The following is a 14,539-nucleotide window of genomic DNA, read 5'->3' on the forward strand; positions in this document are numbered from 1 at the left end:
GTGTGTGTGTGTGTGTGTGTGTGTGTGTGCGCGCGCGCGCATGTGGACGGGTTTTTCCTACAATGTGGGGAAATTTTTCCCAAAAAAAGCAGCCTCGTGGGGATTGAAGTGCATCATGGGGACCAATGTCAGGTCCCCACAGGTCCAAATACAAATTACAGGTGTGGGGTTAGGTTTAGAACCAAGGTATAGGTTAGTTTTAGGGTCAGGTAGGTACCTGTGAGGTTAATTTTAGAGTAAATGGTCAGGGTTAGGATATAAAATTTCCAAAAAATTAATGGAAATCAATACACGGTCCCCACAGGGATATACAAACCAGACCAGTGTTTGTTTCTATTGTGTTGAAATAATTTGGAAAAACTTAATTAAGTGCCACAAATCTGTTGAAACTACATTAAAAAGAACCTGTTTGGACTCTGAAACTGGCATAAAATAAATTATTGACGGGACCTAAAGTCCAGCGGGACTCAGTCGCCATGGCAACCAGTTACTATAGAACGACTGTACAGCACATTTGCAGGCATTTTCCCTAAGAATGCACATCGCGGGTTATCTGCTCCGTAATCAGGTTTTCCATTGGAAACGCTATTAGTTGTGTCTCTGTGATTCACAGAGCAGACAGCTGTAATTAAACTGGAGCAAACAGGACATCATGGTCGGCAGCTGGGAGCCTTTTGCTTTATGTTTTGACGTCAGGACGCAGAAGCACAGTGCTGCCATGACATCAAATTATTGTTGAGCTGTATGTCGGTACAAGGAGGAAATGTCTCGTTAGACTGTGTTACAGGTCTGAATGCAGATTAGGGCGTTCAGCTGCAGGGCTACATGCTATGATGCTGGACCAGGTCTGAGCAAAAACCCAAAAACTCTTTCTTCTTTTTTCTTTTCATAACATAGATCTTGGTAAAAATGCTTAAAGGGACTCAGTTTCTGTTTTTTCATCCCGTTTTATTGCATCAATGCAATCAGACGTCCAGAAAGTGAGGTCAGACCATAAAACTCTATAATGTGATGGTTATCTTGTTTTTACGAGGAAGCTTTCTAATTTCTTTGAGATGTGTTCTGTTTGACTCAAAACTTACTTTTAGGTAACATATTAATGCAATGAACATGAACTTTTCAAATTGTTGTCTCATCAGACCTTTTCTCACTTCACATGCAGCTAAAACTTGTGTGGATGCAATGATTTTTTTCCCTAATACAGTATTCTTATTGCCTGACAGTTTGGTCCAACAGCAAATGTGTTATTCGGGGTGTATTCACACCAGGAAAGTCCTTTGGTCCACTTATTTGGTCCAGTCTTTATTTTTTTTTCCTTTGGTGTGGTTTGCATTCACATTGTGTTTTTTTCAAGTGGACTATAATTTATAAACAAAGTCATGCAGGTGACGGTCATTGCTCCCATTGGACAGAAATGACGGGGACAGCACAGACTTGGATATAAAGATGCTGTTAATACGACTGACTATAAAGAATATCAAGAGCAGCTCATTCAGTGGAGGTTTTGCGGTGATACATATACTTATGATTTTAGGACAAACGGGGTTGTCAAAGAGTGCTGCAACCTAAAGAAGACCAGATGCTCCACGTTCTCACAAAGGCTCGTTATTTTGTAGCGCAGTGTTAGCATTAGCAACACTGAAGGGCTGATGATGCTTAGAAAAACTGAAAAAAAAAAATAAAGTCCACTTTAGGTGGCTCATGAAGTCCAAAAAGGCAGATGCTTTCTGAAGATGGTTCGGGTTCAAGGCCAGTCTGTATTCACACCACAAGCGAACCGCAGAGTTCATTTGGAAGCGGGCCGAGACCACCTCAAAAACAGGTCTGGTTGTTTGGTCCACACCAGGGTTCACATGAGTGTATTCACACCTGCAGAAAAGGTCCAGACCAACGGGGGAAACCAACTCTGGTCCTTTTTAAAGCGTACCAAATGTGTTTTTAATAACCCATTAACTCTTCAAAAAGACCGTTAAAGTTTTAGACAGACAACCTTATTATGTTCACCACTGTGATATTAGTACAAGATCTAATTATCTAAGGTTCAGCGATTTAAGTCTTGTTTTTAGAGTCTTAAATGGACCTTTAAACTCTTTTATTCAGAAGCACAAATCCAGAACAAACTCTAGATCTCAGACTGGAGGGGAAACGGAGAACAGAGTTTGGGTGAAAGGTGACGTCAATTAGAGACATGGAGCAGAACACATCAGAGACTGAGAGTTATTCCATTTTTAAAAAAGAAGCTTAAACTTTGGCTTAAAAATTCAGTCATGTATTTATAAAATGTGTAACTTGCAGTGTGTGATGTTTGTGTATTTTGTTTAAATTGATTGTTGTATTTGTTTTGTGCACTTCTTTTATAAACTTTTTTTTAATTAATTTTTTTATCTGCTCAGAACTGGATGAAATTTAGCTGATGAGCCAAAATATGACAGAGCAGACACGTCGAGCACAGAAGTGACAGAGAGAGAGCTGCAGGTCGAAACAGAGACACAAACTCTATAATCAACCTGACATTGAAACAACGACAGGATTTTTTGCACTATTTGGACAATTTATTTGTAGGTGCATTAATGTTTGACACTCATCGTTGGAAGAAGAAAATATAATGCATCAATACCTCATCTATGGTTCCCTTGAATTAAATGTTGATATTATTACCCTAAAGAATTTTGAAGCACTTTTCAGAGCAGTACCAACAACATAGTCATTTTGAGCTGAAAAGTTTTACATTTTTGCTATTTTCCCTTTTATGGTAGCAAAGCTTATTTCAACTCCAGCTGGGAAATCCCAACACTGAAACATGGTTTGATGTTTCCTCGTTTAAATGACGTTAAGTTCTCATTAGAATATGCAAAAAATAAATAAATAAATAAATAAAATAACGGATTCAGACTGAATTTCCAGGGGCCTTCCCTGGATTAGCAAAACAAATCCCTCATGATATCAGGATGGCCAGGAATCTGAAAACATGTCTTTTAGTTCATTTTGACTAAATCTGACTTCACTGTTGGTTTGATGTATTGCATCACATTTACTAACACTTCTACTGACATGTCTGCCCTCTTTTTGTGAGGACAACAGTGCTTCAGATCACTTCTTCTTCAGAGACACCACCAGCTCCCAGGAAGCGATAAATATGTGATGCTGAACTCACGTCAGGCAGTTATTTCCATAAATATGAGCGGCTTAATAGTTGGTTTTTAAAAGTGAGCTATCAGGACCGACAGAGAGATGCTGAGCTGAGTCAGATGTGCAGAGCTCATTTTGTGAGGGTTTAGTTAATTAGAGGGATAATTTGTGCACAAAAAGACTCACAAACATTTATTCTAGGATTAGTGTCACATAATCAATTATTGGAAAAAAAAAGGTTCAAAATCATCTTGGCTTGTTTTGGTGAAGATTTTTGGATTTCTGGTGTTTTTTTTTTTTTTTTTTTTTTTTTTTTTTTTTGTATCATGGTGCCTCCAACATGTTTCTTTGGATAAAGTGGACAGATTTGAAATGACAGAGCAGGATATAGAATTAAAATAAAAATATTACAAAATCTGGAAAAAATTGGCTTTCACTTCAAGTACCAGATTTATCTTTACTATTGAAAATGACTTAAGATTTCACTTCCTGATTAATGTATTTAAAAGTCTGCTAATAATTTTGGATACTCTTCCTCTAATTGATTTATTTTATTTTATTTTTTTAGTTTTGGTATAAAGATCGTCTGTGAGTCAACACTTCGAGGCGCAGAAATAAAAATATTAGAAAAAGGAAATTTTGTCACCAATGAGATGAACGAAAACTGCTGAAGTTAATACAACACTTTTATTTTTTAAATTAAATTTCAATATTTTAACCAAATACTATGCTTTTTATTGTTTCTAAATATATTTTTTTTTAAAGCCAGCTTTATCCAACATTTCCAATTGAATCTCTTTAAAAATGAATCTTTTTCACAATCACCAGGTCCTGGAAATGAAAGATGTTATTTATTTTCTTTTTGTCACTCAGACTCTCAGTTGAAGCTGTTTTTTTCTTGAATGGACATGAGTGAACAGAGACTTGGCAGTGAAGGAATCTGGAAACACAATCTGCAACATATTCACTTTTGAAATTCTGCTTGAAATGAGCCAACACTGTTTTGGCTCCGTGTCTTGTCCACTGTAGTAACAAAATCTTTTTTACAATCTGCTTTCAGTCTGACTGTTTTCAAACCCCCCTACATAAAAACAATTTTGTAGACAAGAAATGTTATCATTTTTAGGAAAATATAAGCTGATTTTGATGTTTATGGCAGCAACACATCTCCAAACAGCTGGTAGAGGACCATGTGTGTAACTGCCCCTCCTCTTTTAACAAGTTGGTTAATTTCTAAGAACAAAGGAGACCATTTGTTGGAGGCTTTGGACGGGATTGTTGTCTCATTTTCATCTGATGGAGGGTTTTAGCTGTTCAGCAGTCCTAGATTGTCTTTTGTTACCTCCGCCAAGGGCGAGGTAATGTTTTCGGTCGCGTATGTCTGTCGGTCTGTCTGTCGTTCTGTCTGTGGACAACATTACTCAAAAACTTGTGGACAGATTGTCCTGACATTTTTAACACATGTAACTACTGGGCCAAGGAACACACCTTTAAATTTTGGTGATGTTCCAGATCACGATGTGGATACAGGATTTTTTTCTTTTAACACTCTGAGATTGGCAAAGCTGTGATGCTTTCACAGGGCTTCTGTAAAAAGGTGACCTGGATTGGACAGCACGGACTTCAAACTTTATAAAAGTAATGTTAAAACCAGATTTAAAGATGAATATTTTTGCCATAATATGCACATTTAAATAACGTTTTGTGACCAGGAAGTGTGTGACTGCACCATGAAACCTATTTTTCCCATTTCCTCAAACACACCACATTTTCGAAACAACCAATCAAAACAGTTTCTCGCTACTAGGCTTGTAAACAGAGAGCTGCCAGGCCTCAAAGTTTGGAGACGGGGGGAGCCAGGAAGCCCTTTATAAAGAGAGTCAAACCATTACAAACTCATACAAGGGGATAAAACTGACGTTTTACATGGTGAAATGTGACTGATGAAAACTTAGGAGCTTAATCCGACACCAGTTTGACGATGAATAACGTCGGGTGACAAGTCTGACTTTTTTTTTCACATTGGACTCCACCAGAAGAAATTCCATGCACACTTCCTGCTTAAATGTTCACTACGTCAGAACTTATTCTGCAAATGTGTTTCCATGTCTGCTTTTGTGCATTAACTCTTACAAGATGGGGGAAATTGGTCTTGGCCGAGGTTTGCACTCTCCGAGTGCTTTTAGTTTCTATTGATGAGGTCTGGACTGCACGCAGGTCAGTTTAGCACACAGACTGTTGTAATGGAGTATGTGTTTTGTGCCCACAAAACATTCGAACACTCGGTCCAAATACCACAAAGAATGATGACCCTTTGGTGGCCCAGATGTGGTGGTCCATGCATGGGCCAGCATCACATAAACCGAACCATAACTGGGCCAGTTGTGGTATTCCATTTTAAAAACTGCACCATCTTGACACCAGATCTGGCCTATACTTGTCTGTTAAGTGAGTAGTTTAGCATTAACTTCCTGAAAAAAGGACCATCTGGACGGGGGTACATCACCACTCAACAGTTTGGACACACTTTCTCGTTCAGTGCTTTTATGTTTTTCATTTTTCCTACGTTTTGGATTGGACTATGAAGGAACACACAAGGAGCCATGTTGTGAATATGGAGGTGTTGAACAAACCAGAACATGTTTTGTTTTTTGGATTGCTCCAGGTTTGCACCTTTTTGTTTTTTTTACAGCTACACACTCTTGCCTTTCTCTCCATCAGCTTCACAACCTTCTTTTCTTCCAACAGTCCTGAATAGGGGTGGGTAAAGTGCACTGCAATTATTTTTTTCCAATTCAGTGATCTCTTGACCAATATAATTGTGCTATTGCTTTATTTTATTTTTTGTGCTATTGCTTTATTTTATTTTATTTTATTTCTCAAAAATGTTAATGATTACCATTTCTTTTTATATGGACAAGAAAATAATTATCCACAGTAACTCTAATTATTTGAAATTTATATGGAAGCATGTAAAGCAATATCAAATCGAAATCGAATGGAATCATGACCCAAAGATTTGAAATTGAATTGTGAGTTCCTGCTTAGAGCGGTTCTAGAATCTGGGTCATATCTTGTTTTGTTTGGTGTTTTTAGGTTTGCTCCATGGTTCCTTGCAGTGTGTTCCTTCATAGTCTGGATGACGTCAGTGTTGATTTGCAATGTAGGAAAAAGACAAGGGACAAGAATGAGAGGGTGTGTCCAAAATAGTTTCAGTATTTTTAGATTCTGTAATGCTCTTTTTATACCCGGTCCTCCTACCTGTTGCCAGTTCAACCAGTTTGATGTAAAATGCTCCTCATTGTTTCTTATTCGCACCACTTCATTTAAAAACTTTTGTTGGCTTTTTCCTGCTTTTCTGAAAGGTGTTTCCATAAATTTCATACCTTTTCCTAAAAGTGGTAAAGTTTCCTAACACCTGACGTGTTTACTATGTTCTGCTGTGATAAAAAAAAAAGGGGTTTGCACATCATTGCATCGTAGCTTTATGCACATTTTACACATGGTTCCAGGTTTTTTTTTAGTCGGGGATTGTTCTTTGTTTGCCAGTGTTGCTGCTCAGCAGCAGAATCTGCTGGTTGTCAGTCATGTCGAAGTGTTTTACTTGCTGTTTCTCTCCGTTTATTTTAGATTACTGGCAGACTTTTATTTTAACGAATGTGTTTGAAAAGAGATCTTTGAGTTTTTCCAGCCAAACTGTCGAAGTCTCCAAACTCAACACAAGTTGTTTATATTAACCACTCATGCAGTCTTGGAAAATTTATTCTTGGTTCCTTTGTGGGACTGTCCACCCCACTTAACGCATTAAACATAAACTTGCACCCAGAGCTGGATCTGCTCCTGACGTTTTTCTCTTTTTCCTCCGCAGCCAAAGACTTCATCAGCTGCTTAATGGAGAAGGACCCTGAGAAGAGATTCACATGCGATCAGTCTCTGGAGCACCCCTGGTGAGGAGGACCTTATCGCCACGCTACACAATCACAGGAAAACACACACGATTACACAGCGGCGTGACGCACACCGCCGGGCTCATGCATTTGTCATGGAGAGCTTGTCCTCCCACTGTCATCTGTCACCATGACTCCGAGCCACAAGCCCACCTCTGCAGAGCACCGCCAGCTCTCAGAGTGAAATCTGCTGAATAAATGGCTGCCAATTAGTGGCTTATCTGCTGAAGGATCCTTGAAGAACTCAGAGGCTCTAATGAACAATTGAGATGTCTTGCCAGGCCCGGCGTCGGAGCTAATGAGACCGAACCGGCGTGGGTTGACGTCTGCAGCCGAGGTGGCAATAAGTCTGTTTAGGCAGTAATGGGCATTCTGGGTGGTGGGCAGGTGGTCCCTCTGATGTGTGGCGTGTAGACGGAGGCAGCAGATGCCATAATGAAGAGAAATGGCTTTCATTGACAAGGTTGCATAAGAAAATGTTATGAGGAATGCGTCCGAATCAGCAGCCCATCCATCAAAAGGGCTTCAGCCAAACAAAAACAAATGAAGGGAGCAAATCTGAAAACAACAGCAGGATGATTCCTCAGGCATGGCAGGGATAAATATAAATCATTCTGGTGTGCTGTTTTGGTATGTGTCAATGTGACTTTTCCCTTTTTTTATATATAAAAATAAACAGGATTGCAGGAGACACGGCTCTCTGCAAGAACATCCACGAGTCAGTCAGCCGGCAGATGAGGAAAAACTTCGCCAAAAGCAAATGGAGGGTGAGAACTCTGCTCTTCTTGTATTCATCAAAGAGAAAGTGTTTTCTTGTCCTAACGGTTTGTCTCGTAACAGCAAGCGTTTAACGCGACGGCTGTGATCCGCCACATGAGGCGCCTGCAGCTGGGCACCAGCTTTGGAAGCAGCACCAACTCTGTGCCGAGCCATCAGAGCCGGGCTCCGGCCAAGAGCCAGTCTGTGGACTGCGCCCCGCTCTCCCTGAAGGACTGTGAGTGACCCCCCACAGTTGACCCGACACAAACATGTGGCACTTATAGCACCGAGCTCCCAGCCTTTCCTGCCTCGATCTCTAAACCAGTTAAAGTTCTTTAACAGCTAAATATGAACATTTTTAACTACATTTTTATGCTGCTCACTCCACTGTCCTGCACTGGACTATCACAATTATTTTTTCCACTAAGTCGGCGTAGTTTGGTAATAAATCACGGACCAAATAATTTGTTTTTAAATGTATGTTTTGCAACTTAGCTGATGAAAATCGTGCTGCACTGAGGTATTAAATTAAACACAACTACAAGCCCCAATAGTGGAGCTAAACCAAAACTCATTATTTATTTATTTACTTGTAACATTTTTAATTGTGAAGTTAAAGTCTGAAGACATGATATAAAACATATCACTATTGCAACGAGCAAAGAAACATTTCACAGCTTTTTTATGCAGCCTACTCAGACGGAGAAGGTTGCAAACTTCTTGGTCTTCTCGGTCTATTTAGGCTGCAGCCACTGACTTTGGGGTCTTGTACCCTGGCTCTTCCTCCCCTCTCGATGGTCCCCAATACGGTCGTGTCATCAGCATATCTAATGACGCTGATGTTGTCCTGGGTGGAGACACAGTCACAGGTGTTCGGGGTAAAGAGTTGGGGGCTGAGACAGCAGCCTTGCGGAGGTCCTGTGCTGATTGTGAGCTCAGCAGACACTCGTCCTCTCGTTCTCACCCTCCTGCAGTCTGTCTGTCAGGAAGCTTTAGAAAAGAGGTGTGTTGTGTTTATGAGGAGTGTGTTGGTGATGACTCTCAGCTTCAAACACGTTTTAGCTCAATTAGGCCTGTCACGATAAATTTTGCTGGACGATTAATTGTCTCAGAAATGATTGTGATAAACGATAATATTGTTTGGTGACCATTTTAAAACTAATATAATGATAATGGCGTAATAATGCAAGTACATCCTCTCAAGGATCAATGAAATTTTCATTTTTAAAGAATATTTAACATAATGGACTCTCAGTCTCTAACAAAATGTGCACTTGAATAAAAAAAAAAACAAAGAACAACAAAATGGAAATTAAACACCACACACAACTGAGACATTAAATAAACAATATTAAAGAGCAGCATCTCCACTTTTCAGAATCCCAACGTTTCTTTAGTTTGTTATTGCTACGAGCTCTCATGGTAAAGAGGTAGAAGACCATGCACCTGGCAATACCTAACGGAAGAGTTCAGTCCTCCCAACGCTAAGAAAACAGGAGGGGAGGGGTCAGTCGAGCACCCTGTGCACCAGAGCACAAAGAGAGAGAGAGAGAGAGACGAAGTAAACAAGTAAGCAGGCAAATGAAAATTATCGTCCTCATTTTTTAAATTGACTTCAAAACAATTTATCATACGATTAATTGATTTATTGACTATCGTGATAGGCTTAAGCTCAATATCTGTGTAACTGACTGAGTTATGGCCATTTTTGTCTTGTGAAATAATTTTTTCTTTATGAGATAAGACTCTTGTGGCAGCATGTAAAAAATATATATATATAGTATACAGTATATACAGTATATATACGTAAAAACATAAATGTTTTTTCAGTTCCTTGTATTTTGTTTTTCAGGTCCTCCTATAGCTCCTTTTAAATCTGCCGTCAAAGCACAGAAGCAGGACTCTGATGGTCCTGCTCCTGTTCCACCAGAGGACCTGCCATTGGTGGCTGAGCCCCCTCGGCCCAGACCCTCCACGGTTACGGTCATCCACACTGGGACTAAATGACGCCAGGTTCCGCGGGAGGTCAGCTGGGAGACCACAGAGCTTTAAGACCATGAGGGGGTTAAAAAATATATATAAATATTTTTTAAAAACCACCCCAGGTTTTGTGATTCAACATGGTCGCCCAGTTTTCCCATCCCGCTGCCTCCCATCTGTTTCTGCCAAATCTGGGAGGAATTTGAGGAGCTGCGGCTCGTCGCGCTGCTTCCCTTCCCGCTGTCAGGCAGCCCTGGAAGCACAGAGAGAAGAAGAGGAAACTCACCTGTTACCGTGCAGAGGGAGGATGGTTCGGTCAAGCAGCTGCTGTGGAAAGGTGCCACACTGAGAGGTGAACTCTTCACCACAGCTTCCTGTCTCTTCTGACCGTGACGGGACAACCTGCTGCGTGCTTTGTGTAAATACCTGCCTGGAACCGTGGAGTCGTGTGATGCAAGTGGGAAAAAAACAAAACAAAAACGAACTTGAAGCTGTGGTGAATAACCGTGCCATCATCTGCACCTCTGAACTAAGTGTTAGACAGCTCGCGCTGCTCGGCGCGGCGTCACGACTTCCAGCAGTACGACCATCGGTGTTGTTTATCTTTGCTTTTTTTTTCAGTGTGTGGACGTTAAATACAAACATGGCTGTGATCATAAAAGTGGTGCGTCGCACTTATCTATTGGGATATTTATTTTCTTATAATATATTATGACTTTTGTAAGAACTCCACATATAGAGAAATGTCTACATGTTAATTGAGGCTGGATTGAAAATCTATCGTATTGTCATATAATGGTATAGTATCTTAATAGTTGCTGTTTTATTGGAGGAGTTGTATTTTGTGACTGTGAAGTCCTGTTTGACCACAGGAGGGCGCCACAGGGTCGTTGTTTTATGAACCAGTACTCAGGGATCTGCAGGGATGTGAACAGCGATCACTCGTCTGAACGGTCCTACGTGCCACAAAGACAGATGTTTACTTCCTTTGAAACACCGACACTATGTTTTACCCTTCCAAAAACAAAAAACACAACCTTGGTTTCTGTTTGGAATGTGTGCTGTAGATAATCTGATAATCTGGAGAGAGTCGGGGTAGTGTGAGGCGAAGGGTGAACAGTGTACAGTTCAACACTCTGCTTCCATTCTCAGAACCACTCGGTGTTTAATCACTGTGCTTTCATACCAGCCTGTTGAATTTAGCAGGAAGACGCTTTTCTCCGCCTCTCTCTCCCTCTCTGTCTGTGTTTTTCACTCGGAGAAGAGAGCCGTCTCTGTAATCCTCTATGGTTCTTCTGCTTTAACTTCAGTCTCTCAACATGAATGTGGAAAACAAAACAAAAAGGGAACGCTCCTTCAGTGCATGGCTGGCAACAGGGGCTTATCGTTTAAAAATGTGGTGCATCTACTTACTGTAAATACAGAACTCAACATTTGCTTGGCTTTTGTGTCTTTATTTCTTCATACACCCCCCACCCAAAAAAAAAAAAAAATATATATATATATATATATTAAAAATCAAAGGAAATCAAATAGTGAAGAAGCCATTAAGTTTACATAAATGTGCTGTGATTACATACAACATGCATGTTATTTAAAGATGATGAGTGAATATTAATTTGCTCTTTGCGTCTATTACTTTACAATAAATACAAATAACTTTATTAAAGGCATCTTTTGAAGAAGGGTTCTGTGGAAAAGATATGAACAACTAGTGTCTTACCTGTTGTAGATAGATTGAATGACCGCAATTTAGAAAACTATGCAATTCAGACCAGACCGACAAGCTAACAGCTAATCTGAGTGAGGCTGAGGCCAAAGTGGTTTGCTTTTGTCTTAAAGTCATAACAGTTGTTTTTTTTACGCATTTTTTCCATGTTTTAGCTTTGGACTTGTATTCTTCTCACACTATTAAAACAGTAAATGTAGAAAAAAAGATTGTTTTTAATGTAGCTTAAACTCATCAGGGTTTTTGTAAAAATTGCGTTAGAAAAGAGCAAATATTACTCACCTTTGTTCACAACTAAATTTGATGATCAAACACGAAAATTCTTCTATTAGAGTTCGACCCAGCTATATTATATTATATTATATTATATTATATTATATTATATTATATTATATTATATTATATTATATTATATTATATTAGTCACTTCTTTCAGTAGTAGAAAGCATAATTGTACCTTTTTGTTTTGAACCGGGGATTATTTACTGACTCGGTATCCATCGCACACCAAGACTGTGTACTCGTTGGCGAATGCAAACAAACGACTTGTAATTGTTGGCAGCCAAACGTAATTCTGCTGATTTCCATCATTTATTACAAATTGTGACAAACTTTTGAAATGGAATGAGTCATATTTAATTCATATGTAAAATTAAAATAAAAAAAAACATTAAAAATGGCATTTTTTGACAGCCATTATTGGCTGTAAAACAACTGAATTGTCAATGTTTTTACATTAGTTTTTCCAGATTCTTTTACTGTATAAACCTTTACACAATCATTAGTTTTGCATTGTGAGGTTGTTTGAGCAGAAATATATTTCTGCTGGAAGTGCTACAGATAGCTGCTGCTGCCTAATAAGAAACTGATGGTAATTTATCCTTATGAACTTTTAAGAATAGAGCTCTAAGACAGTGATAACCCACTTTGGATTAGCAGTTAGCTCGTCAACTATTAAACTTTCATTGTTCAAAACCTTCTGACAGAACCTCACTTCTGACAGTATGAACTATAATATAATGATTAATTTTAATCCACTGTTGAAACAGAAACAGTGAAATATGTGATGATTAAAATTAAGAAGCGTTTTAACCCTCCTGCTGCCCTATACTGTCAAAATGACCCATTAGGCCTCATGAATCTTCTTGACCCAAGTTATTGCTTTTATCCCTCATCAACACCAACAAAGCAAGAGTAAAAAGTTACAATGTTCTAATAAAAATAACTCATTTTATGAAGAGAAGATCCTGGTTTGGTAGCTTCCAGCGTCTGGTCCCCTCCTCCTGCTCAGACAGAGTGACGGTTCTACTCATGGGGAGGATGCATCCCATCGTAGTGGAACTCCCTCCACTGCTCCGTGCTCTCTCTGCTCCTCTCGTCCTGTTCTGGAGGGCGAATCGAGGAGCTTAAGCAGAAAACGAGCCCCTGTTTCGGCTGTAACAGACATAAAGAGGTCACGTACCGTCGCTGTCCTCCTCGGCGTAGCTCTCAAACTCGCTGGTCTTCTCTTTGTGGAACTCTCTCCTCCGCTCATCTGCAGCCAGAACCTGGGCCTGCTCAGCTGCAAACACAGCAGGATCACAGCTGACAAACTGTGTTTTAGATCATTAAAAGGTTTTATAAACTGGCCTGCCTTCAGTCCAAACACCTCACTAACTGCAGTAAGAGAATGGACAAAGCACGTTAAAACTGGGGTCACACCCTTTGACCTTTTCTCAGGATCAACTATGTGCCTGCATTGGAAATTGAAACACACAGAAGAATTTAAAGTAGACATGTGCTTTCAAATCTTCCCATTTAAATCATTCAGTAAGTAGAACTGCAATACTTTGGTCTGAATTCCTCCTTATTGTAACTCCACAAGCCCCTCTTTCACCCCTGTTTTGAGATGTCTCAGATCAACTCGTTTTGAGACTGTCTCTTTAAATCCGAACAAGGAGCTTTACACATTTACATTAACTGTACATTTATTTAAAGTCAATGTAAAATATGTGTTACTCAGTTCAGCTGAGTGGAAACAGTTGACATGTTTTTTTAAACTAAATCCAATTATATGTTTTTTGAGTGTATTACTACAGCTACTACCAACACTACTAATAAAAGCTAAAACCAAGTTATTAAAGAAATATTATCAGAACAAAGGATAAAATCTCCAAACTAGTCTTTAAAAGATCAAAATAAACCAAGCAATATCTAAAAATTAAACTTATTAAAACAGCTAAAAGATAAAATCAGCAGAATCCTAGCTATAAGCAAAAACAAAGCATTAGCCTAGCCAAAAGCTAAAAAATGAAGCAAGATGCTGAAGTTGATTTAAAAAATCCTTCAAAGATTTCCAGAGTTTTCCATGCCAATAAAAAAATAACAACTAAAAGTCACACTGACGTGAACAAGCTGAACATTTTGAATTAGCTGAAAGTAGCATAAACTATAAACAGAAAACAAGTGACGCTGACTCAGCATTCACACTGGAATCATTTACATCATTCTGCAGATCATTTACTCTTATAACAAACTGCTGGTCTGATCATGTTCTCCCTTTAAATCTAAACCCAAACGTTTCATATTTTCATTCTAATGTCAGAACTTTGCATATTGTCGCCTTTTCAAGCAGATAATTGTCAGTAAATTGCTTCTTCCTGCAGGGGAGATGTTTTCCTCTCAGTCTGCTGCAGGTGTGGAGTTTTGAAGCAGGCAGCTTGTTTGTCTCACTTTCCTCTGTGTGGTTTTGTCCTCTGCCTGGCAGCGCTTCATCTCCCACTCACTCGCTCTCTCGCCCGTCTCTCTTCTTCATTCCCACTTTGACAGCGCTGAGTTGTTGCCAGCAACAGGCAGCACGTTACGCAACTTAAGTCCAGCCTCTCTGTTTGCTGAGCTGGACCAAGCTGTGAGATGTTTAAACCCTGTGCCCCGTGTGTGTGTGTGTGTGTGTGTGTGTGTGTGTGTGTGTGTGTGTGTGTGTGTGTGTGTGTGTGTGTGTGTGTGTGTGTGTGTG

At 39.5% G+C, this 14,539-nt stretch overlaps 2 protein-coding genes across 2 annotated transcripts in view; one reads left to right on the forward strand and one right to left on the reverse strand.

The window, feature by feature from the left end:
* camk1db (calcium/calmodulin-dependent protein kinase 1Db) overlaps nucleotides 1–11,251 on the forward strand; it is a 60,443-nt gene extending 49,192 nt beyond the window's left edge. The window contains exons 8-11 of the mRNA XM_014017137.1: nucleotides 6,998–7,076; nucleotides 7,756–7,843; nucleotides 7,917–8,070; nucleotides 9,688–11,251. Coding sequence (XP_013872591.1) covers nucleotides 6,998–7,076; nucleotides 7,756–7,843; nucleotides 7,917–8,070; nucleotides 9,688–9,842 — 476 coding nt within the window. The 3' untranslated portion in view covers nucleotides 9,843–11,251. The remainder of the gene's footprint in view (nucleotides 1–6,997; nucleotides 7,077–7,755; nucleotides 7,844–7,916; nucleotides 8,071–9,687) is intronic.
* A 2-nt stretch (nucleotides 11,252–11,253) lies between these two features.
* Nucleotides 11,254–14,539, reverse strand: part of ucmab (upper zone of growth plate and cartilage matrix associated b) — a 5,562-nt gene continuing 2,276 nt past the window's right edge. Inside the window, exons 4-5 of the mRNA XM_014017138.1 lie at nucleotides 13,007–13,105; nucleotides 11,254–12,929 (exon numbers count right to left, since the gene is read on the reverse strand). Of these exons, the coding sequence (XP_013872592.1) occupies nucleotides 12,850–12,929; nucleotides 13,007–13,105 (179 nt within the window). The 3' untranslated portion in view covers nucleotides 11,254–12,849. The remainder of the gene's footprint in view (nucleotides 12,930–13,006; nucleotides 13,106–14,539) is intronic.

This window comes from Austrofundulus limnaeus, unplaced genomic scaffold, assembly GCF_001266775.1.
Source record: "Austrofundulus limnaeus strain Quisiro unplaced genomic scaffold, Austrofundulus_limnaeus-1.0 Scaffold162, whole genome shotgun sequence".
Lineage (NCBI taxonomy): Eukaryota > Metazoa > Chordata > Actinopteri > Cyprinodontiformes > Rivulidae > Austrofundulus > Austrofundulus limnaeus.